The sequence below is a fragment of the Babylonia areolata genome, chromosome 26 (genome assembly GCF_041734735.1).
Source record: "Babylonia areolata isolate BAREFJ2019XMU chromosome 26, ASM4173473v1, whole genome shotgun sequence".
Classification (NCBI taxonomy): domain Eukaryota; kingdom Metazoa; phylum Mollusca; class Gastropoda; order Neogastropoda; family Buccinidae; genus Babylonia; species Babylonia areolata.
This window is the reverse complement of record NC_134901.1, coordinates 32010124-32034718: the sequence shown is the minus strand read 5'-3', so window position 1 is coordinate 32034718 and position 24595 is coordinate 32010124. Positions and strand designations below refer to the sequence as shown.

At 41.0% G+C, this 24595-nt stretch overlaps 1 protein-coding gene across 1 annotated transcript in view; it reads right to left on the bottom strand.

Moving 5' to 3' along the window:
* Window positions 1-24595, bottom strand: part of LOC143300719 (2,5-dichloro-2,5-cyclohexadiene-1,4-diol dehydrogenase LinX-like) — an 86759-nt gene that overhangs the window by 10366 nt on the left and 51798 nt on the right. The window contains exons 6-9 of the mRNA XM_076614597.1: window positions 17763-17803; window positions 11648-11717; window positions 6739-6775; window positions 5713-5776 (exon numbers count right to left, since the gene is read on the bottom strand). Of these exons, the coding sequence (XP_076470712.1) occupies window positions 5713-5776; window positions 6739-6775; window positions 11648-11717; window positions 17763-17803 (212 nt within the window). The remainder of the gene's footprint in view (window positions 1-5712; window positions 5777-6738; window positions 6776-11647; window positions 11718-17762; window positions 17804-24595) is intronic.

The following is a 24595-nucleotide window of genomic DNA, read 5'->3' as shown; positions in this document are numbered from 1 at the left end:
TTCTAAGACAATCATTAAGCATGTTCAAAGCACCATTGCAATCAAAATCAATTAAACAAATAGCACGGTCAAGTAATGACAATGTTTCTTCTGAGTGTAATGCATTTATATAATCATATTCAAAATCACAGTTCCATACATATTTCTCTATGAATTGGTCCTCTGCCATAGGAACAGACAAAAGTGAATCATTTCTTTTCTGCTCAAAACTCAAGTACAGCTCAACAGGTGAATGATCTGACTCAAGTCTGTCTGATACAATCAGTTTACATGATGAGAAAACAACTACAAACAATTCCTTAGAAAGCAAAAAGTAATCATTAACACTTACCCGTTTCTGACATAAACGTATAATTACCCTCTGTGTCCCCATTGCATATGCCATTGAGAATGCACAAATCAAGTGTAATACACATGTTTAACAAACATTTTCCATAGTTATTAAGTATATTATCTGCTGATTTCCTACGAAGAAAAAACGAACTTTTACCAAACCGTTTACTGTAGACATCATTGTCATCAAATATATCTTGAGATATGTTGGAGGTTCTGCTGTTTAAGTCCCCAGACAAAATTACATGCACATCGTTTAACTCAACCATGCATTCAAAAAGACATTCCTCAAGCGCCCAAATACCACTGTCAGTATCGAAGTGTGTGTAATACGGCGATCCCACAGGTGGAACATAGGTACACACATACATAACATCCAGTGATAAACCAAAAAGACTTTTATCAATCAGTAATAGAAGAACATTTGGAGAATTTGTCCTTATTTCGTGGACAAAAGCCATCAATTAATTTCTAATAATGCATATCAATCCACCTGAACGTCTCCCCTGTTTTGTAAATTTAACAGCTGGTTTGCATAAAACAGTAAACCCTGGAATTGAAAAACATTTTGCGTCTTCTACGAAGGTTTCAACAAGACATATAAAATCAAATTTACACAGAAAAGTAACAAATTCTTTGTTGTTTATTTTAGACAGTAAACCATTGACACTCCAATGCAGGAATGAAAAACAACTCTCAGATTTATCAACACTACCACAATCATAATCATGTATATTGTTACTCACAGTCATACCATTGTGTACTCTTTCACCTCCAAGTGCTTGATTCGCTGCATTTACATTCGGTACACAGAGGTCAACATGCATGCTGTCATTAACATTCACATTTTGAGATGACCCCCTTATACCGCCATTTTCACCACACAAAATGAGATAGAGAGCTCAGAGAGAGAGAGGGGGAGAGAAGCAGACAGACAGACACAGGGAGAGTGAGACCTCTCCAGCATACATATCCCCACTAGAACCAAGCCCTTGGGCAGCGAAAAACAGGCCTTAGAGGTTGGAGGAGACAACCTTTATTTATCCAGAAATCCTGACAGGGAGAGAGAGGGGTGTGGGGGGAGTACTCAGGAACAGAGACACGAGAACATATACACAGACAGACAGTCAGACAGACGGACAGGTGGGCAGTCTGAGGCCTTCCCAGTGTCCACCTCCCCCATAGTGCACTAAGCCCATGGGCGAGTTTAATCGAATGTGCGCAAGGGCGTGCCAGAGGAGTGAGCAATGAAAATGTGGTCTCAGTATATGGCCTGTTGCTCACAGGGAACAGAAAAAAGTAATTGTGATGAAGACACCCCCCTAAGAACTGACATGCCTGCATGTCTATATTATTCATGAAAAAAAGGTGATGAACAGTTGTACAAAGTTATACTTATTGCCTGACAACACTTTTGCCATAAGAATTCACAAGATTTGCTAAATAAGGTGACTCAATTGCCAAACCAGTTCACGTCTATTCAACAATAACAAAATTCATATATGGAAATGTATACGATGGAAACATTATAGCATGATAATATCAACAATGACCGTGATCATACAACCACTGCCACCACCACCACGCAAAAAAGAAGAGAATGATGATGATGATGATGATAATAATAATAATAATAATAATATAGTAGTAGTAGTAGTAGTAGTAGTAACAATAATAATGAAAACAAACATGGGGCCGTCTCCATTCTGCTGAAGTGACAGCCCCCAGCTCAAATCATTTGAGAAAACTTGACAAAACACAGCAAAACAAAACAAAACAAAACAAAAACAGAGAAAGCGTGAGTCATGCTTTCTTTCCTATGTTTACACATGTTCACCAAGCACACACTCAATGAAGAACACACTCCCACAAGCAAGCAATTCACACCGGTAATTATTTGTATTCGTATTTTATTTCTACACTAAAGCGCCACCCTTTTATTTTTGTATTTTTTTCCTGCGTGCAGTTTTATTTGTTTTTCCTATGGAAGTGGATTTTTCAACAGAATTTTGCCAGGAACAACCTTTTTGTTGCCGTGGGTTCTTTTACGTGCGCTAAGTGCATGCTGCACACGGGACTTCGGTTTATCGTCTCATCCGAATGATTAGCGTCCAGACCACCACTCAAGATCTAGTGGAGGGGGAGAAAATATCGGCGGCTGAGCCGTGATTCGAACCAGCACGCTCAGATTCTCTCGCTTCCTAGGCAGACGCGTTACCTCTAGGCCATCACTCCATTATAGTGGCTTTCTCGATAATGAAAAACATAATGTGATCCTTTTTTCTTTCAAAATATGCATGTTTGATGGAACACTTACTTGGCAGTGCACATATATTCATCCACCCATACGCACTCACTCATCCTTCCCAACCTCCACACACATCCGCACCCAAATGCATACATACGCACTCACAAACTCATACGTTCATTAATTTATGGTACTGATAGCACAGGTTTTCAAAACACGTGCATTATCAGACATTACAATACTTTTTATTCTAGCACATTTAAGTAGAGAGTTTAATCATTTTGATGTTATTCCCAAATCCCTCTGGAAAGATTCGTTGTCGTGGTTTTCGTCGCGCCCCTCTTTCACTTTTCTTTTCCTCTCTCTCATTTTTCTCTAATGAATTCGGAAAAGACAAGAAACCTCTTCTTCTTCTTCGTTTGTGGGCTGCAACTCCCATGTTCACTCGTATGTATACGAGTGGGCTTTTACGTGTACGACCGTTTTTTACCCCGCCATGAAGGCAGCCATACTCCGCTTTCGGGGTGTGCATGATGGGTATATTTTTGTTTCCATAACCCACCAAACGCTGACATGGGTTACGGGATCTTTAACGTGCGTATCTGATCTTCTGCTTACGTATACACACGAAAGGGGTTCAGGCACTAGCAGGTCTGCACATATGTTGACCTGGGAGATCGGAAAAAATCTCCACCAGGCGCCGTTACCGAGACTCGAATCCGACCCTCAGATTGAAAGTCCAACGCTTAAACCACTCGGATATTGCGCCCGTCAGACAAAAAACCAACACCAATGATAAAGGAAATATTTTTGAAAAAAAAAAGGGAATTTCCCACGCTTTCTCACACATTGTAAGAAAGAAAACGTGGGAGGGGAATTACCACACTTTTTCGGAATCCCACGATTTCTTTTAAAGTGAGAGAAATCGTGGATTGCGAAAACTCCTGGGCTTACATGGGAACGACTACACTTTCTCGCAATCCACGATTTCTCTCACTTTGCGAGAAATCGTGGAATTGCGAGAAATCGTGGGCTTACACCCCCTATTTTCTTCCTTTCTATTATCTCTGAAGAGAAGTGAAGTAATTCTGGCCTTATGACCAATGTTACATTCACATATGAGGGGGTGGGGGTGATTCTTGCCCTCTGCCTATTTAGACACTCCCACCCCCAATTTTCTTCTATTACCAAGATCAGAGAAGAGAAATGAAGAAACTCTGGCTTTGTACCCAATATAATCTCCACCCAATGTCCAGTTCTCATAAGGGGCAGGGGGTGAGTGATTCTGGCCCTATGCTCATTTAACCCCCGCCCTGTCTATTCTTTTCATAGCATGATCAGAAAACAGGAGAGAAATAACTCAGGCCTTATACCCAATTACACTCTCCGGCCAATGTTAAGTTACATAAGGGAGTGGGGGTGGGGGTGATTCTGTCCTTATGCCCGTTTGGACTGCCCCTCCCACCATTTTTCTCTTACCACGATTTTAAGGTAAGAATCACTCTCCCCGCTCCTTTAGAGGCCAGGATTTCTTCCCTCAACTTTTCTGATCGTAGCATGAGAAGTATGGAGGGGAGAGGGTCCTAAACGGGCACGGGGCCAGAATTTCCCCCTTATGATAACTGAACACTGGGTGGAGATTGTAATGGGTACAAGGCCAGAATTTCTTCACTTCTGATTCTCTTCTCTGATCTTGGTAATGGAAGAAAATTGGGGGCGTGTCTAAATGGGCAGAAGGCCAGAATCCCCCTCCCCCCCCCCCCTCCCCCCTTATGTGAACTTAACATTGGGAGGAGAGTGTATATTGGGTCCCTTCACCCCCCACCCCCCCTCCGCACCCCCCCCCCCCCCCCTCAACCCCACTCCCTTATGTGAACATAACATTGGTAGGAGAGTGTATGTGGTCATGAGGCCAAAATTACTTCACTTTTCTTCTCCGATCTTGGTAAGAAAAGAATGGAGGGGAGATGGGGGTGCGAAAGGGGGGAGGGGAGTGCATATGGGTATTAGGCCAGGATTGCTTCCCTCCGCTTTTCTGATCATAGTACGAGAAGAATGGAGGAAGGGGCCGGGGGCACAAAGCCAGAAGAATAACTATCCCCCTTCCCTAATATGAACTTAACATTTGCAGGACAGTGTATAGGGTATAAGGCCAGAGTTACTTTTCTCCACTTTTCTGAACATGGGTTGAGAAGAATGGAAGGGGGTGGGGGGGTGAAGAGTGGGGGCGGGGAGGAGGGGGGGGGGGTTAAAACGGGCATTGGGCCAGAATCACTCCCCTACCCCATATGAGAACTGGACATTGGGTGCAGATTGTATATGGGTACGAGGCCAGAATTTCTTTATTGACTTCCCTTATCTTTCTAATAGAAGGGAACGCGCATAGAGCCAGAATCACTCCCCACCCTCCCCCCGCTCCTTTTGTGAGAACTGAACATTGGGCGGACATTGTACATGAGCACTTCTCTTCTCTGATCTTTGTAATAGAAGAAAATGGGGGGTGGGGGTCTAAACGGGCGTAAGGCCTGAATCACTCCCCCCCCCCCCCCCCCCCCCCCCCCCCCCGCCCCCTTATGTGAACTTATCATTGGCAGGAAAGTGTAAATACCCTTTGCAAAAGAAGTGTATATTAAATGGGGGTGGGTGGTGGTGACGGGAGTAAATTCAGGCACAAGTCCAGAATCACTCCACCTCTGTTCTATTTTTACTTCCCTGGAGTGATTGTGGCTCACAACTATCATGTCTGAATGTACTCCCCGGCAGGTAAGTTTAGGCGCGTGCCCAAACTCACTCCACCTATTGGACAGAGAGGTGAAAATAGGCACGTGTCTATATTTACCTCATGGGGTGTTTTTGGACCAAAATGATTCCACGGGAGGGGGGGGGGGCGGGGGGGGGGGGTTAGAACAGGGAGAAGAGTGATTCCGCCTCAGGGCCAGAATCACCACCCCACCTTCCCGCCCCCTCAAATTCGCTTGCAATGTGTTTGAAATGGTGTGTATTGTTGTTTGGGACAATTTGAGAACTTTGAGGGGGGATGAAAAGTGGGAGAACAGGGACTATCTAACACTTAACCAACGCACGTGAACACATATTATAGTCAGCAGCAGCACATCAAGAAGCAGACCAACCTCAGCATACTGCGTTGTGTCCATGCCCAAGGAACGGTAGATGTCCGATCTGACACACCCAGGGCTGTAACACAGGTCACTGCTCATGTCAAAATTTGTAACCAGTAACAGGTAACAATCAGCTCTAAACCATTCACATAGACCTGGGGAAGTATAGACCTAGGGTAACATAGACCTGCAGGAATACAGAACTGGGGAACATAGACCTGGGGGAATACAGACCTAGGGGAACATATTAGAGGAGTGGAGTGATGGCCTAGAGGTAACGCGTCCGCCTAGGAAGCGAGAGAATCTGAGCGCGCCGGTTCGAATCACGGCCCAGCCGCCGATATTTTCTCCGCCTCCACTAGACCTTGAGTGGTGGTCTGGACGCTGGCAAAATTCTGTAGAAAATCCACTTCGATAGGAAAAACAAATAAAAGTGCATGCAGGAAAAAATACAAAAAATAGGTGGCGCTGTACTATAGCGACGCGCTATCCCTGGGAAAAGCAGCCCGAATTTCACACATAGAAATCTGTTGTGATAAAAAGAAATACGAATACAAATATCACTAGTAAATAGAGACTTGGTGGAACATAGACCTGGAGAAAATTTGGCCTGAGGTACAAAAAAAAACACCTGGGGAGTGTGGGGGGGGGGGGAGAGACATGCTCCCTTTTCCTGTAAAGTTTTGCAAAATAATACCTCATTTCCATTGGAAGCCAAAAGCAAGTGGCTGTCCCGGACGAGGTCTTCACAAAGTGAAATTGATTTCAGAAACTGGCTATCTGAGTACTCACTGCATCATTTAACACAACACTCACATTACATAACACAACATTCACTGCATCACTCACGACACACGCTTATAGCAGGAGAGAATGGCCATATATATATATATATATATAGAGAGAGAGAGAGAGAGAGAGAGGGAGAGATTAATGAGTACATGGTAAAACAGAAGTTTGGATACCAAAGTAGGTAGCTCACACATTTAATTGTTAAAGGAGAGAGATATAGACAGGCAAACGGCAAAAGAGACGTACTTGATGGAATTCACTCGTACACCCTTCGGCGCCAACTCTGTCAACACAAACATGTAATTTATTTTACATGACTTCTCGTAGCCATGAACCTACATACATCGAACTACAATGTTTCCACAGATATATAATAAGATTATTTCACACTTTAAAAATCATTTTCTGTTCACAGCATGAAGAAACATATCTTGACATTATACCTTTGAGTGCTGCTTTATGTAGCGAGGACATCTCACAGTTTCCTCTAATACATGACGAAAAAATTCATACACTGTTAATTATGATGAAAAAACAAACAAACAAAAAAACAAAAAAACCACAACCACTTAATGCTTTCCAATGTATTCCATGAGTCTGTTATCTGAATGAATCGAAAGCTTTCATAAAAATGTAATGCCACACATTTTTTCCTGACGTTTTTACTCATACTTCTTTTTCCATAACTCCGTCAAGAGTCACCGGATCGCTAGACAAGGTAAGTGTCAACCACATTCTTCCAGGTCTGTCGGTTTGTGTCAAGGACCAGGTAATATAAAAGTATTTTCCCTTCAATTCTGCAATATTTCAGGCCATATTTTTTTCCCTCTGTTCCCTCCATCAACACTCTCTTGGGGTTGTTTTAGCATGGCCATACGATCTTGTTATCTGGCCATACCAACTTAGTTTTCTTTTCTAAACTGATGTCAGCAGATCTTCTATGTTTTGCTCGATGGTTTGGCGCACTTGTTAATTGCTGATATGAACAGTGTATCTGATGTTCACCTCATTTCCATGGTTCGTATTCTTTCTTAATCCTCCACGAGAGTTCATGGGATGAATATTTACCAATGCATGGAGACGCATGATTTTGTGTTTCATTGAGACATTGTTTTTCCAGACAGGTTTCAGTCTGGACAGTGACGATGTCTTTGTTGCACTTGAGAGGATTTCAGGTGTGGACCCTTCATTGCAAATGACGGATTCCAAATAAGTGAACTGTTGAACAGTTCTTAACTCTTCCCCATGGACAGTTGTATCGGCAATGATGGGAGTGTTGTAGCTGGCTGTCAACATTGTCTCTTTGGTACTGATTTCCATGCTATATCTTGTCAAGGTTTCATCACTCTGATAACATTTTTGGCAAATTCTATCAAGGTGGTTACAGAACAGGCAAGTCCACATGGGAAAATGCAGCTGCTTTTGCATATGAGGTGTATGAAGGATTTCAAAGAAAAGAAGAGACACTAGCAGCAGCAATCGACCTTGAAGATGCCTACAATAAAGTCCAGTTTGCGCACCTCATGGAGCTGCTACTAAGGTATGGAGTAAGTTTGACACTGACAAGATGGATAGCAGCAGCGCTTCAGGAAAGAACCGTCGTCCTACGCCTCGGAGATTGGATGTCTGCACCTTCTAAACTATCCATGGGACTGCCACAAGGGTCTCCGCTCTCTCCTGTCCTCTACACGAAGGGCCTTGCAGACTTAAACAACAACGGAATAGCTCGGGTGCTTACTCTTGCGGATGATGGCCTGGTCTTCAAAACTTCGAAGGATGTTCAGGAAAGAACTAAAGCCGTCCAGAAACAACTAAAGAATATTGCTCAATGGTGCAAAGACACAGGATCTTCCATCAATCCAGCGAAAGCCCAAACGTTGCTGTGCACCCTCAACAACAGAACCGCGAGCAATTCACCACCACCTGTGTCATTCGACGGGATTCAGATCGAGAAAACTGAATGCCTACGCTACATAGGAATACACTTCGACAGGATGCTGACCTTCAGAAAACATACGGAAAATACTGTTCTCAAATGCAAAAAGGGCCTTTCAGTTTTAAAAGCAATGGCAACCAAAGGTATTGAACAACGCCACCTTCTTGCTATACCAATCACTCGTCCTCAGTGTGATCGACTACGGACTTGGGCTAACAACACCATCTCAAAGCAACCTCCTGAAATTAGAAAGAGTTCAAAATGAAGCTATGAGGCTGATCCTTGGAACATCAAAAGACACAGAAACCATGCGATACCTGCTTGACCTTCCTTCAGTGCAGGCCAGAAACAAGTTAGAACAGGTTAAGACCTACTTCAAAGCATTAGAAAACCCTCAAAACCAAAGAACCAAAAGGCAGCCGTCTAGGACGAGGAAGATCATGGATGGGGCAAGCAGAAGACACAATCCAGCTAGTATGCCGACTACAAGACCTGAAAGAAACAAAAGAATGGGAGAAAAACCCCGTAAACCTCAACCATCTATTCAACACAGCCATCTCACCTACTCTAGGAAGACATTGTCGGGAATGGCCAGAGGGCAAAACTGATGCGGAAGTGAAGCTACTCATAGAAGAAAACAGTAAAGAAGAGGACATCATCATATACACAGATGGCTCAGTCACCAAAGACCAGTCCGGTTGGGGATTCACTGCGAAACAAAATGGAAAAACATTTAGGGAAGAGAATGCTGCCCACAAAGTCACAACCTCCAGCCTAACGATGGAAGTTGAAGCTGTGACACATGCCCTCCAGTAGTTATCGTCCATCCATACGCCCGGAAACCAACATGCCATGATTCTAACCGACTCAATGAACCTCATACAGAAAATTGAAAACGGAATGGAAGCCCAGAGTGGCATATGGCAATGCGCAACTTTCAGATTAAAAAACTCAAATGGTCATACTGCCCGGGACATGCAGGTGTTAAGGGAAATGAGCGAGCTGACAGACTTGCTGGTAACGCAACACGAACGAGCGGCCTACATCTAAGAAAATCGGAAATCCTCAGAAAAGTCAAAGAATATCAAAAAGAACAGGTACAAGGCCATCACACCATCGATCGCCTCAAAGAAATAAAAGCAGAGAGAGGGAGCGGCCGTAAGTCTAACATGAAAGGTAGAGCACGATGCTTGGCAAATCAAACAAATATCGGCATCATTTCCAAACCAACACTGCGCAAATTTCTTCAAAACGGAACACAGTCTCTGTGGGCTTTTCCAAATACAATAGACTGAGCAACACACTAGACGCCACGCTCTTGGCATCAGAGATCCTTTCCCATCCCTCTTGCAGCCAATCAGTGGCAGCCTCTGTGCGTGTGTGTATGTGTGTGTCTGTGTGTATGTATGGGTCTGTGTGTTTGAGTGCGTTTGTGCGTGCGTAAGTGTACACAAGTGTCAGGAGAGTTCTGTGCACGTGCGTATATGTGTGTGTGTGAGGGGGAGGTGGGGGTGCGGAGGGAGGCGGGGGGGGGGGGGGGGTAGAGGATGAGGTATGTGAGGGTATGCATACTACACTGTGGGAACAACAGGATATTGGAACGTGCGGGTGTGTGTATATATATATATCTTTGTATATATATATATGTGGGGGGGGGGGGGGTTGGGGGGGGGGGGATATGGGCGTATGTGTGTGTGCTTGTACAAGTAAGTGTTCATCTGTGTGTGTGTGTGTGTGTGTGTGTGTGTGTGTGTGTGTGCCGTGGAAGCTGCGATACGTAGCCTAGAAATGAGTGTGTGGAGGAGGGGGTAGAGGAGGTGTAGGGTAATGTGTGTGTGTGTGTGTGTGTGTGTGTGTTGGGACTCATGTACGTTTATGTGTATTTGACTGTGCTTTCATATCTGTGAAACTGCATGTTTGGTGCATATCTGTTATGCATGTGTGGGTGTATGTGTGAATGTGTGTCTTCATGTTTTACATTTATTTGCTTATTTATCATCATTGTTGTCTTATTTATTTATTCATTCATTATTATTATTATTATCATTATTATTATTACTACCTTTTTATATTGTTATTTTATTTATTTTTTTTTTATTTACTTATTTATGCACGCTTATCTATTATTTATTCACTTTTTCCCCTCAAGGCCTGACTAAGCGCGTTAGATTACGCTGCTGGTCAGGCATCTGCTTGGCAGATGTGGTGTAGCGTATATGGATTTGTCCGAACGCAGTGACGCCTCCTTGAGCTACTGAAACTGAAACTTATAGCAGTCCAAGCATGGAAGTCTGTAAAACATGTAATACCTAGCTTTGAAAGATTGTTTGTTTGTTTTTTAACAGTAACACAATCTCTAATGTACTGTTTTCCATATCGTTCGGAGGCCAAGTACAAATATGCTGAGCAACTCCAAACAGCCAACGATGTTTCGAGGTACTAAAGGATGTTTTGGTTGCTCGCTGTCTGTCTAAAAATAGCTGTTGCAACATAGTCCATTCAGTTGACACGAAAGGGGCGGCAGGTTGGTATGATGTCATGCAAGTGGTCATGCCATGGCTGACTGACGTCACAAAGTAACCCATGTAAAATGAAATTGAACAGTTCTGGAAATGCAGACTATCACGTACTTTTGGTTGGGGGATTCCCGTTGTTTTTTCACATCACTCAATCGGTGTCGTCAACACTAGAGCCCGAACCGTGTGGAGACAGACGACATTTATTTACATCGGCAAACCGTTAGTGTAAGGCATGCTGGGAACGGCAATAACCCGTGTGTGCGTGACTATGTGCATCAGATTGACTACCTGAGCGATTCCATCAGGGAATTTGCCAGAGAGGACAAAAGAGACAGTGCATGTCCCCAGCCAGGCAACTAACATGGTGATTTCTAGTGTGTGTGTTTTTGTTTTGTTTTGTTTTGTTTTGTTTTTTGTTTTGTTGGGGTGGGGGGTTCAACATGCAGTGATTTTTGTATGGGTTGCACGTTTGTGTATGCGTGCATAAATTTTAGTGTGGCTGACATACACAATAATCCTAATTCGTAGACGAAATTAAAGATATTTTCACTTATTTATTGTTCTGTTTTAATGTTAATGGAATGCTTGTGACTGTTGTTAACGAAATGTTGATACACTTCCTACACTCGTTTGTCTTGTATGTCATTTGTAGTGGAAATACACAGACAGACAGACAGACAAACAGACACATAATACTTACCCAAAGCGAGAACCTTGGTGCACATGTCAAGGGCTGCTTTGCTCATGCAATACGCCCCCAGACCTGCTGACTGATCAAAAAGGGAACAGTTCAGAATCATATAATGCAATAAATAAGTGAAGAACTTCACATTCGTCGGTCCCTTGCCTTCTGCTGATGTCGTTGTGGCACCAGAAAAGACACAAACGCCACCGCTCTCTACCTGTCTCTATCCTTAATCTATATCAATGATAGTATTTAAGATAGGCCCAGTGAAGGAAAGAAGGTAGTCCTCTTCAGTTGACTCCAGAACAATGTCTGTAGGAGCTGTCTTCTCAGACCTTGGGCTGGAGTGATGAACAGAAAAGTCCTGCCTACAAACCTTTATAACATGCAGTTCGCAAACTTTCTACATCTATATTTCTTTGGAGAAGTACCGTTCGAGGCCTTTGGTTCTATTCTCTTTCGGGTGCTCAACCTCAGAAAGCCACTGACTGGCATGGGAGTGAGATGCATGGTGGAACGCCTCAAGACATGGCTTTCTACAGGGACGGTTCCATCACACTCCATATTTCCTCCGGTGTTTCTAGCCAGGACTCAGAGAAGCCTTCCTCTTTGAGGATCAAACCATTTTGCTGACAATATTTCTTGTTGGGGTTTCTCGGGTCTTTCTAAAAGCTTAATCTCAGACCCCGAGAGATATTGGCTGCTTGTATCCGTGTATGCCACTGCCATTTTAGCGGCTTTTCAGTACTCTGTGCCTCTTTGGCATGTTTTGGAGGCAGCCTTCTGGCGTTTAGATATGTCTTAATCAATATCTATCTCACGGAATTCCGAATGAACACGGCTGAAAGCTACAATGGTGTTTACTTCGTCGCGGATATCTCAACTGTTACTAAGGCTCCCCATGCAAAGCAGTAAGGCTTTGCCCTCCTCCTTTTGCTTTGCATTCTGCATCAGTTTGACATGGTACGTTACATGAGACCAAAAATTGGAATTTGGTAAATATACTCGCAATGTCAAACTTAAAACTGGATATTGTACTAATTGGCTGAGCAGTCGATGAGCTTGGCATAGGCGTTTATCCCCCACCCCCTTACCTTTCCCATCTATGTTAATAAACACATCTGAGTTCCAAGAAAGTGTATGGTGTAATTCAATACCAGTGATGGAAACACAGTATTACTAGGCTGTATCTAAAGAAGTCCTAATAAGAGTTCTGAAGCTAATGATGAAAAATGTTTGATCTGTTAAAATCTGATATAATGTTAAAATTTGATAAAGTACCGATTATGGGTGATTTTAATTACCCCTTTGTCAGATGGGATGGAAAGTGGTCAGGGGAGAAAGGTGAGCAAATTGTGGAAAAAATCAATGATGCATATTTGATGCAGAAAGTGAGCAAACCAACTAGGAGGAGACCAGATCAGAACCCAACTTCAGATGACTGGATATTAGTGAACAAGGATAATCTTATTTCAGCCATTCTACACCAGGATCCAGTTGGAAAAAGTGACCGTGATGTACTGTCATTTGAACTATATGTATTAACAAACTACAACATAAAACCAAACGCAAAGATATACTTTCAATCTAAACAAAGGAAATTATAACCAGCTGAGAAGTATTATAAGTAACCATGACTGGACAACTATGGACCAAATGAATGTAGAAGAAAGTTGGAACCACCTCAAAGAAGTACCAACAACTGGTATGGAAGAGTGTATTTCAAAAGCAAAAACAGGTTCAGTTAAAAATATAAAGCCAATATGGATGGATGGAAAAGCATTTAAAACAATCAAAAAGAAACATAAGATGTTTAAAAGATACTTATGCACCAAAACGGGACTGGATTACCTAAGATATATTGAAATAAGGAATTTGGGCAACAGACTAATTAAGAGAAGCCATAAAAATTACGAACGGGAAACAGAATAACCCCCAAAAGTTCTGGAAATATGTTAAAGAAAAGATGAAAATAAACACTGGAATAGGCACATTAAAAAGGAAAGATAGAAGTTTGGTAGATAATGATAAAGAAAAGGCAGAAACGTTAAATGAATTTTTCTCTAGTGTTTTTATACGTGATGACCCAAGTAGTGTTCCTGTCTTACCAGAGTGTTCCCGGTCTGATGGTGTATCTATATGTGATGTACGGGTAACCACACACGCAGTCAAAAACAAACTGAAAGAGTTAAACCCTAACAAGACTCATGGTCCCGATCTCATTCCACCACGAGTGCTGAAAGAAGAAAGCGAAGAGATAGCAAGTCCACTATGTAACATGTTTAACAAATCCTTAGAAACGGGCACTTTGCCTGGAGACTGGAAGACTGCAGAGGTCACAGCTATATTCAAAAAAGGTTCCAAAACAGATCCAGGTAATTACAGGCCAGTGATCTTGACATGCATTGCATGTAAGATTTTGGAATAAGAGATGTGGTTGTTGCTCATTTTACTGAAAATGGCTTATATGCTAAATGCCAACATGGATTCAGGAAAAAAGAGATCATGCGTCACACAATTACTAATAAGTAAGTAATAGACAACCTAACAGAACTGACAGATCATGGGGAGTCAGTTGATATAGTGTACTTGGACTTAAAAAAAGGCATTTGATTCTGTCCCTCGTGAAAAGCTGCTAATCAAACTAAAAGCATATGGAACGACTGGTAATATTCTAAACTGGATTGGAAGTTTTCTTAAAGGAAAGTCACAATTAGTGAGAGTGGGAGAAGAGAGATCCCAGAAATCTGAGGTTTTAAATGGATTTCCACAGGGTAGTATTCTAGGGCCCATATTATTCACGGTTTTCATTAACGATTTAACGGACATGACACATGCAAAATATTTGCAGACTACACAAAAATATATAATAAAGCGACAAACAGCACAAAGATCCAACAGGACAAGCTACAAGAATGGTCAGATGAACGGAACTTTTACTTTAATGTTGCGAAATGTAAGGTGATGCACATTGGCAAAAAGAATGAACAGTTTGAATATACTATGATGAAATGAAGGAAATAGATACATGTGATGAAGAAAAATATCTGGGAGTTACCTTTGATAAAGATTTATTCTTTGATCCTTACATCCAGGTAGTTGTGAACAAAGCAAATCAGATGATGGGACTCATCAGGAGAACTTTTACTTTTCTAGACAACGAGATATTTATCAAGTTATATAAAGCATTTGTTAGGCCCCATCTGGAATACACTAATGTAATTTGGGGTCCTCATCTCAAGAGACAGTAAAAAAAAAAATTATAGAAAATGTACAAAGACAAGCTACTAAAATCCCGAGAGTGCAAAAACTTAAACTATACAGAAAGATTACATAATCTCCAAGTATACTCACTGAAAGGAAGGAGGATCAGGGGAGACCTAATTAAATTTTTTCATAAATATTCCATAATTATAATGATATTAATGTGCATGCTCTTTTCAAATTCTCAGAAGCTGATTACACTAGAAATAATGAAGGCATGATTTTTATCAGGCATTGCTATACTAACAAACAAAAGTTTTGTTTTGCTTTCAGAATTGTTCATTTTTGGAAGGCGTTGCCTACTAACACAAAATATGCACCAGATATCAACAGCTTAAAAAAAACCTCCCAGATGAAGACCATTAATTGAAAGACTTTTTATTTAGTGTAGATTGAATGTAATGTTATTTCATAAATATTTCCAGAGAAAATGGCAATGTTAAAGTTTACCACAGACACACAGACTCTCAGACACACACACACGCAGACAACCGACACTAGGTTAAAACATAACCCTCCTGGAGGAAACGCAGAAGGCCTGCCTCAAGTGGCAGAACGATAGTTCCTCTGCCTCTAAGTGTGATGGCTTCAAGCATCTCTGGAGACAGGCATAGACCGCTCTGCGCAGAATGCAGGATGAATGGTGGGAGAGAAAGGCTGACGAGGTTCAGAGGTATGCTGACACTAAGAGCTCTAATATATTCTTCAGTGCTATCAAAGAAGTCTACGGACCAGCCAATCCATGCACCACACCACTCCTGGCAGCAGATGGTTCTACATTGCTGAATGAGAAGAACAGCATCAACCTAAGGTGGAGAGAACATTTCAGCAACCTTTTTACCAGGCCCTCCACTGTCGATTCTACTGCCCTGGACCAGATCCACCCAAAACCCCATAGTCAACATCCTCGACCTTCCTCCCACAATGGATGAGGTCATGAAGACAATCAAACTTGAGTGAAGCCCATGGGATGGACGGAATTCCTGCAGAGATCTTCAAGTCTGCCGGTCCACAGGCCCTCGAAGCCTCCCACGTCCTCCTTACCAGCTTTTGGGAGGAAGAAAACATGCTCAAAGACTTCAGGGATGCCATTGTCGTCTCGCTGTTCAAGAATAAGGGGGGTATCTCCCTCCTGTCAATTGCTGGGAAGATATTGGCTTGTGTCATCCTCAAACGCCTTATCACCAACAGGTTTGGATTCCGTCCAGGTCGCAGCACCATCGAAATGATATATACAGTCCGTCAGGTCAATGAGAAATGTATCAAACAGAACATGGTCCTCTGCGCTGTCTTCATAGACTTAACAAGCGTTCAATACTGTCAATAATTATGTATGCCCTCTGGATAATTTTGTCAAAGTTTGGATGTCCAAACAGGTTAGTGAACCTGATTTGCCTGCTACATGATGACATGACTGGAATGGTACTCTGGTGAAGAAGCATCAGAGCCGTTCAACATCAAAAATGGCGTCAAGTAAGGATGTGTTCTGGCTCCAGTCCTCTTCAAGATCTTCATCTGTGTGTTAAAGTTCTCTTCATTTTGTATCAATAGGTAACTGCATGGGATGCCTTGACAAATAACTGAACACAAACGTTATCATGCAATGTACTGCAAAATATACAGACAAGTGTATTTAACTCTGGGCCATTACAAACCCAGCCATAAACATCACCTTTATCGATGACTAAATGGTCACAATTCATTTGTCCATTCTAGTTTAACGAACACACTTTGGACATTGTATGTTTCTTTAGGTATATCATTATTTAAAGCTGTTGTTTTTTTGTTTGTTTTTTAAAAGGGCATGACAAAACTTAACAATACAGATGGTGCTGTTATCACTGAACCAAATGATATATCTAATCACTTTAAAAAGATATGACAGACTTCACGGAAAAAGATATATTCAAAAGTTGTGAAATATCTCAAACCATAAGCAATATGCCAAAATCAAACAGTGAAGAGGCCAACAAATTAGTAGGGGGAAAAGATTTAGAAACGATTAAGGCATGGAAAACTCGGAAATTAATTAGTTGGATGTGCCGTGGCAGACTGGATTTTTAATCCAATGTTCACCAGTCATCAGGGCTCTAGGCCCTGATTCGGCATGGTGTTGTATTCATGAGAAAAGACACCTTACTTCAATTTTCCTCGCTCCACCCAGGTGTGAACGGGTCCCTTGAAATTTTACCATTCTTTACTTATCTTTCTTGAACAATATGTAGATTTTGTTACGGAAATGCAACATTTATTTTTTTATTTTTTTATCTTCTTATCATTTTGTACTGATCGTGAGAAGTCGTAGATAATCAGTTCCTATTGTGCCTATAGAGGTGATTCTGCAGGTGTGGCGGCGTGCATTGCCCTTTGTGATCAATGAAACTTGACTGCCATTGTGAGTTGAGAATTGAAGTGTCATTTTCTGTGTGTTATTTACATTTATGATTTGTGTTATTTGTTCATTAGAAATACCTTCGCAGATTGTTACCGTATTTGCATGAAATCCAATATCCACATGTGGTGAAAGTTGACATTGTTATTATTGATGTGGGGTGTGGAAAAAAAACTTTCAAGGAAAACAAACGGGGGAAAACGCGTATCTTCCAAACGAGTTTATCATTCCATTATAATATTTTGCAATTTGTTGAAAGCGGTGAGGACAGTGTTTAAGAAATGGGGAAAATAACAAAATGAGAAAGATCACAAGATGACATGATCGTTTATCTATCTGTTTCATTACTACGTCACGTGCTGTTTATGTTTAAATTTTGGAGTATAATGCTTTGGATCAAACATTAAATATTCTTGATTCTTGTGTGTATCTCTGTGCATCTGCTCGTGCTAATGACACAACTGATGTACTCACAGGTCTCAAACTTAGGTTGCTGGAAATGTTGACAATGTTCCCTGTTAAAAGAAACAAAGAAAAAATTAATTAGATAATTGAATAATTATGATAATAATAACAATAAAATGATAATAATAAGCGAACAAAAAGAACAATGGTCATTTTCAGAAAAACAAGACAACCATAGAAAAGCACAGACCTCTCTCTCTCTCTCTCTCAAAATTCGAATGGCTGATAGTATTCTGGAACATAAAATATTGATTATGCACTGGATGGATATATTCGTAACTTGTTAACTGTAAGCCAGCAACTGTATGACAAAGAAAGTTCATCTACATATTTAAAAAAAAAATGTCTGAATGGTTTATTGAAAAATGTGAACAAGCTAAACACTATTGCATACAGACACAGGAAATTTTCAGGATATCAAGAAAAAGGAAGTCAGAATGGAACATGTCGGAGCAAAATAAAATTTGAAAAATGATAAATGAATCAATCAATCAATAAATGAATAAATAAATAAATAAATGAACAGCTCAATCAATAGATAAACTTGAAAAGAGGAAAAGCTAGTAAGAAAAAAAGATACTCAGAAAAAAAACAACGAATAGAATTGTTAGCATAAAATATTATTGATAGCGCAGTTTCTTGAAGCAATCGACTGAGATGGGACTGGCAAGCAAAAAACAAACTCTACATCAATGAGTGGAATGATATATATATATATATATATATATATATATATATATATATTTTTTTTTTTTTTTTTTTTTTTTTTTTTTTTTATGCGGACGATAATGATTCAGATAATGAAGCTTTTCCTGATATTTATTTGCCTTAAGGGGACCAACATGCAACAGATGTTGAAATTACTGAAAACGAAGTTATTTGTGCTGTGAATGAATTAAAAACAGGTAAAGTATATGGAACATGTGGAGTTCTGGCAAAAATGTTAAGACAGGGAGCAAAATTACCATTCCATTCTAAAAGAAAGTTGTTCATTGAATATTGTTTTCCAACGGTGTTTATCGAAAAGAATGGGCAAACGTTATTGTTATACCGATTCATAAGAAAGGTGATCGTGAGAATGTTCATAATTGCAGAAGATAGTCATTCTCGTTTTGTAGAAAATGATGGTTTGATCTCCGAGTCTGAATGTCAAGCTGATTCTGTAAAAAAAAACCAAAAAAAACTGCTTTATAGTCGATCAGATTTTCTGTTTCAACTGTACAGTTCAGAAATTTTTGTCACAGCGTGATAAAAACTCTGTTGCTGTTGTTGGTAAAAAAAAGAAGTTTTTGATTTGGTGCAACATGACAAACCATTACAATGCATCAAACATCATGGTGTCACACGAATTATTTTCTGTTCTCTTCTAGCAATATAAAGTAAAGTGCATCAAAAATCAAGATGTCAAAGATGTCACACGAATTATTTTCTCTTCCAGCAATGCATAGTGTCTCAATTTCATGTATACGATCAAATTTTGAATATTCAGACTGACTGTATAAAATATTTGCGTCAGAGATGTACTTTAAGCCCAACATAACTTGAAATGTTTATAAATTAGTTGGCAGGACATATGTCCGAGGAAGGTAAACATGGCATACAGCTGATACCATGTATTATGTACCTGTCATTGTTTATTTTTTATTTTTTACGACGATACTGTCTTTTTATCATTGACGCCCATACGTCTCCAAAACCAGCCGAAAGTGCTTCATGCTGTACAAACATTAATCTGTGAATCAATGCAGACAAAACAAATGTCATGGTTCTTTGACAATGAGAGATTAGAAGTTGTGAATAAATACCATTATCATGGTTTCGTTTTACCACAAACCTTTGTTAAAGAATACGCACTGAGCGGCTGGTTACAGAACGAAAAAACTGTTTGGTCTGATAAAAGCCTTTCAGAGAGATATGAATATCACTTACCAGATCTACTTTCAGGTCTTTGATGCAAAGATAAAACCATTTTTATTGCATTCAATGAAGTATGGGGATTAAATCGTTCAGAAAATATACAGAAATTTCATTTGATAGTATGCAAACATTTCCTAAGTGTTTCTTATATGACACCAAATAAGATGGTGTGTGGATGTTGAGGAAGCACCATATGTCAATTTGTGTATTGACGCTTTAAGATACTGGTTTAAATTACTTCAGATAGGCAAGCACAGACTATCTCGTCAAGCTTATGAAATGCTGTTCAATCTTGAACAAAATGGAAAGAAATATTGGGTAACAAACTTAAGAAAAATTCTATGTGAAACAGAATTTAATATTGTTTTGTTGCAGATATTCCCGAGTTCTAACGTATTTAAATCAGCGGGGACACATGAAAGCCGCGGCAGTCGGTATCTAGGCTGTAGCCTTCCTCCGTTTTCTAGCGCTGGTGAGTCTGCATTGGCAGTTGTCCTCGAAGTTGCTGACTGCTCTCTTTGTGACTGTACGCCAGTCGATTCTGTCACTGGCCTGGGTGTATGTCACAGTGCTAGAGGTGTTCCTTGATGCAATCCTTGAAGTGCTTCCTTTCGCGTTGAAGCGCTTCCGTTGGCACCCTTAGGGTCTCTGGCCCACTGAGAGGACACAGTAGAAAAGCTGACTTCGCATATGTGTTTCATCCATCCTTATCACACGGCAGGTTCATCAATGCTCTGCACTTTCAAGACCAGTGCTTCATGCTTATCAACATAGATCTCTCCAATAGGCAAGATGTGCATGCCCACTTTCGTCGATTTTCGCCGGGACTCCATAATTATTTTTTTAGCGAGAACCGCGTGCGCATGCGCGTCTCCATTGCCGGTTTTTCTGGGTCAACGAAAGGCTAAAATTTCGTCGTGAAAATCGCTTGACGACGAAAAGATCTTGAACAATTTCGGTGAGCATCTTTGGAAGTTTACAAACTATGTTTAGTTTTATCATTACATCAGTTATTTGCTTTAATTTTCTATGTTTACTTTGAGCGTGTTTCTTGTCAAATCTCTGCCGTTAAGTGTTCGAACTGATCTACTTAAAATTTAACACACAGCCTCACCTGGATTCGACTTTGGAGAGACTTGACACACCGAATATCTGTTTGAAGCATCATTTTATCCACAACACACATACTTTTTCGTGTCTTTGTGAAGTTGAAGGAAAGGGAAATCGTTGTTTTGGACAACTGTTGACTGTATATTCCGTTTCAAGGCGAACGTTCCATGGATTGAGTGATCTGCTTTCTGTTATATGTTTGTGCCATATCTCGATTGGAGGGATCAATAACTTTTTTTCTTGTATAGTAATAAACTTACTATGTTGCTTTCTTTTTAAAATGCTGTAGATGTTTTGAGCTCTAAAGACCTTTTTGTCGACATAGCTTTTGTTGTTTGGTTCAGTCTGTGCTAAAAAAATGTGATCAAACTCTGCCAAAAAGTTGTCGGAAGAAAGGTGGTGCAACGTGGTGGGCTGCCCATGACGTCATGTGGCCTACTTCTCGCTCTGCAAGCAAGGATAAGTCCCCGACGAAAGAAGGCCAGCACACCCTCCCTGATACCTCCAGGCTGGTCATCTTGTCATGCCAGCAGATGCCCATGATAGACCATAGCGAACGCATATAGAATTTCTCAAGCTGTCGGATGTATTTTCTATACTGGATCCACGTTTCAAATCCGTAGTGCAGACTGGAGAGTACAACAGCTTTGTACACTTTTAGCTTGGTTGGCAGCTTGATGTTTTTGTGGTACAGCTGTGTGCTCCGAGTCGTCCTGGTGCTTGAATGGCCTTGCTAATTCTTGTTATCAATTTAGACATAAAAGAAGACGACACTGTTGAGGTATTTGAAGGAGTCCATTGTGTTCAGCTGTGTGTTGTCAATATATACACTTGGAGGTGATGCTGAAGAGCCTGAGGATGATTGGTGAAGGACCCCAGTCTTGCTGATGGTCAAACCGAAGGACTAGACTGCTTCTGCAAACTTAGTCACATTTAAATGGACTCTTTGTAAACCATGACGGTCCAGTCATCTCGCAGAGCCTTTCAATGAACAGCCGTTCGATTGTCTTAGTCTTAACATTTAGTCTTCGAAGATCGAAGAGAGATCAATCCAGACGGTACTTTAGTTGAGGATTTGGAGAGAGTCGCCCCAAGACACAGCTGAAGAAGCGGAAAAGTCCCCGACCTATGGACACAGACCGTTTCCTTTTCAATCACCAAAGACGTGGAACAAGCTCCCTGATAACTTCGGTCATTCTGATTCCCTTGCATCTTTTAAATCACGGCTCGAAACTCACCTTTTCCCTCAGCAATAAGTTCAGTTGTGGCAGATCCACTTCCTTTGCGTTAGCTTTGCTTGACGATGTGTGTATACATATGTATGTGTACGTAACTACATGCATGTGTACGAATATGTGTGTGTGTGTGCACGCGCGCGCACACACACGCACACGTCTGTTTATGTATGTGCGTGCCTATGTGTGCGTATGTGTTGAGGGTAGCTGTTAGGTTCATATGTATTTTAAAATGTATGTATACATTGTGTGTGTGTGTGTGTGTGTGTGTGTGTGTGTGTGTGTGTAACATTGTAATGTGTTATGTAAATATAAGTGTTTTTGTAAAGCACCTAGACCAGATTTCTGGATAGTGTGCTATGCAAGTATCCATTATTTTTATTATCATTAAGAATATAACCTTCTTTCACTCCATTGGAGATGTTGAAGGGTCACCAATGGCGAGCAATTTTCCAGTCATGCCGTGGAAGAGACGTATAATCCAGGTAAATTTTCCTTGGCAGCAAGGTTTAACAAGTATGCTCCACAAAGCCGCCAGATTGACTGTGTCAAATGCTGACTGTGTCAAAGACTGATTTCAGGTCGATGAAGACTGTACAGGTCCATTTTTCTTCGATACATCTAGATTGGGCCTGTCTCACTGTCGACAGTACTGCTACCAGGTCTGTAATTACACTGTGCTTCTGGCACGTTTTCTTCTGAAATGCTGCTGATAAGACGGTTCAGGATGACTCTATCCAGTATCTTTCCAGCAAAGGACAGATGATAGATACCTCGATAGTATAGATGCTTCGATAGTTGCCACAATCAGCTTTATTAGCCTAGTTTTCTTTTGTTTGTTTTTTTGTTGTTGTTTTTTTTTTTTGGGGGGGGGGGGGGGGGGGGGGGGGGTAGCAGGAGGGCAATTGTGACACCTCGAAAATCGTTTGGCGTGGATTCTGTTTCCCGGATAGTCAAGATGTTCTGAAATGTTTTAATCGCTGAATTGTCGCTGACGACAATTTGACGGAGGTCATTTAGCTGCTGAATTGTCGCCGGTGACAACTTGGCAGAGAGTTCAGTTAACCGATTATCAGCGACAAATCAGTAAACTTCAAATTGTCGCCTTTTGTTTTGTTGTGTGTTATTGATGTTGGAGACGAAAGGAAGTCAAGAAAGAGTAAGACAGAAAATAATGAACAAGAGAGGCAAGGCCTTCAAGACTCACTTGTGATAAATTAAGTCCCCTAGCATTAATTACAGAGTAATTTCCCTTTTTTACTATCTGCACCAAAACGTTTGCAAAATAAATAAAAATTCCATGCTTAGCAAAAGAAGTTCCTGTTTGAACAAAAAATGATAATAATGACTGCTCTTGTTGTTGGGTCAGAATATCAGATCAAAGTGCCAAGTTTAGAGAATACAAAAAATATAAATATAACAGTAAATGCAGTTTGCATATAATTAGGCTTCTTTTTTATTTTTTTGTGCCCATCCCAGAGGTGCAATATTGTTTCAAACAAGATGACTGGAAAGAACTGAATTTGTCCTATTTTTATGCCAAATTTGGTGTCAACTGACAAAGTATTTGCAGAGAAAATGTCAATGTTAAAGTTTACCACGGACACACAGACACACACACACAGACACACACACACACACACACACACACACACACACACACACACACAGAGACAACCGAACACCAGGTTAAAACATAGACTCACTTTGTTTACACAAGTGAAAAAATTAATTAATTAAGAAAAAAATAATTAATTAACGAAAGAAAGAAAAAAAGAGGCTGAAAAAAGGAAAGAAAGAAATATGAATTAATGCATGTTTGTGTACAAAAGCTTAGTGGGGTCAGCCCTATGTTACCACAGAACTATGTTCCCCCACATTTTCTTTCAGCCAAGTCTAAGTCCCTCCAGGTCCATATTTCCCCAGGTCTGTGTTCACTAGGACTATGTTCCCCAAAATTTACATTTTCTGGCTCTTTGTTCCCTAAGGTCTACATTCCCCCGGGTATATGTTGCCCCAAGTCTATGTTACTCCAGGTCTGGAACCACTGCTGACCACTATATCGTGTGCAATATTAGTACTTTACTTCCGGATTTGACCACTGACCACTACTTCTGACCAGCGATGATCACTGACCACGACAGACCACTTAGTACCTCTGGCCACTATGGACCGCTGACAACCAACCTCTGCTGAGCACCGCTGACCACTGATTCTTTCTGTTCACTGACTACTGATGATCACGGACCACTATTAACCACTGGCCACTACTGACCACTGACTTACTGACCACTGATATTGCTGACCACTACTAACCACTGCTGACTACTGACTAACGCTGACCACCAGTGACCACTACTAACAACTAATCAGTGTTGACATCTGGCCACAATTGACCATTGACAACCGCTGACCACTTCTTACCACCAGTGACCACAATTAACCATCAATGACCAGTGACCATTACAGACAACTGTTCACCACTTACCACTGCTGACCGCTACTGACCACTGGTCACCGCTTAACATTATAGCCACTGAACACTGCTGGTCACTGACCACTGATTACCACTGACTAGTG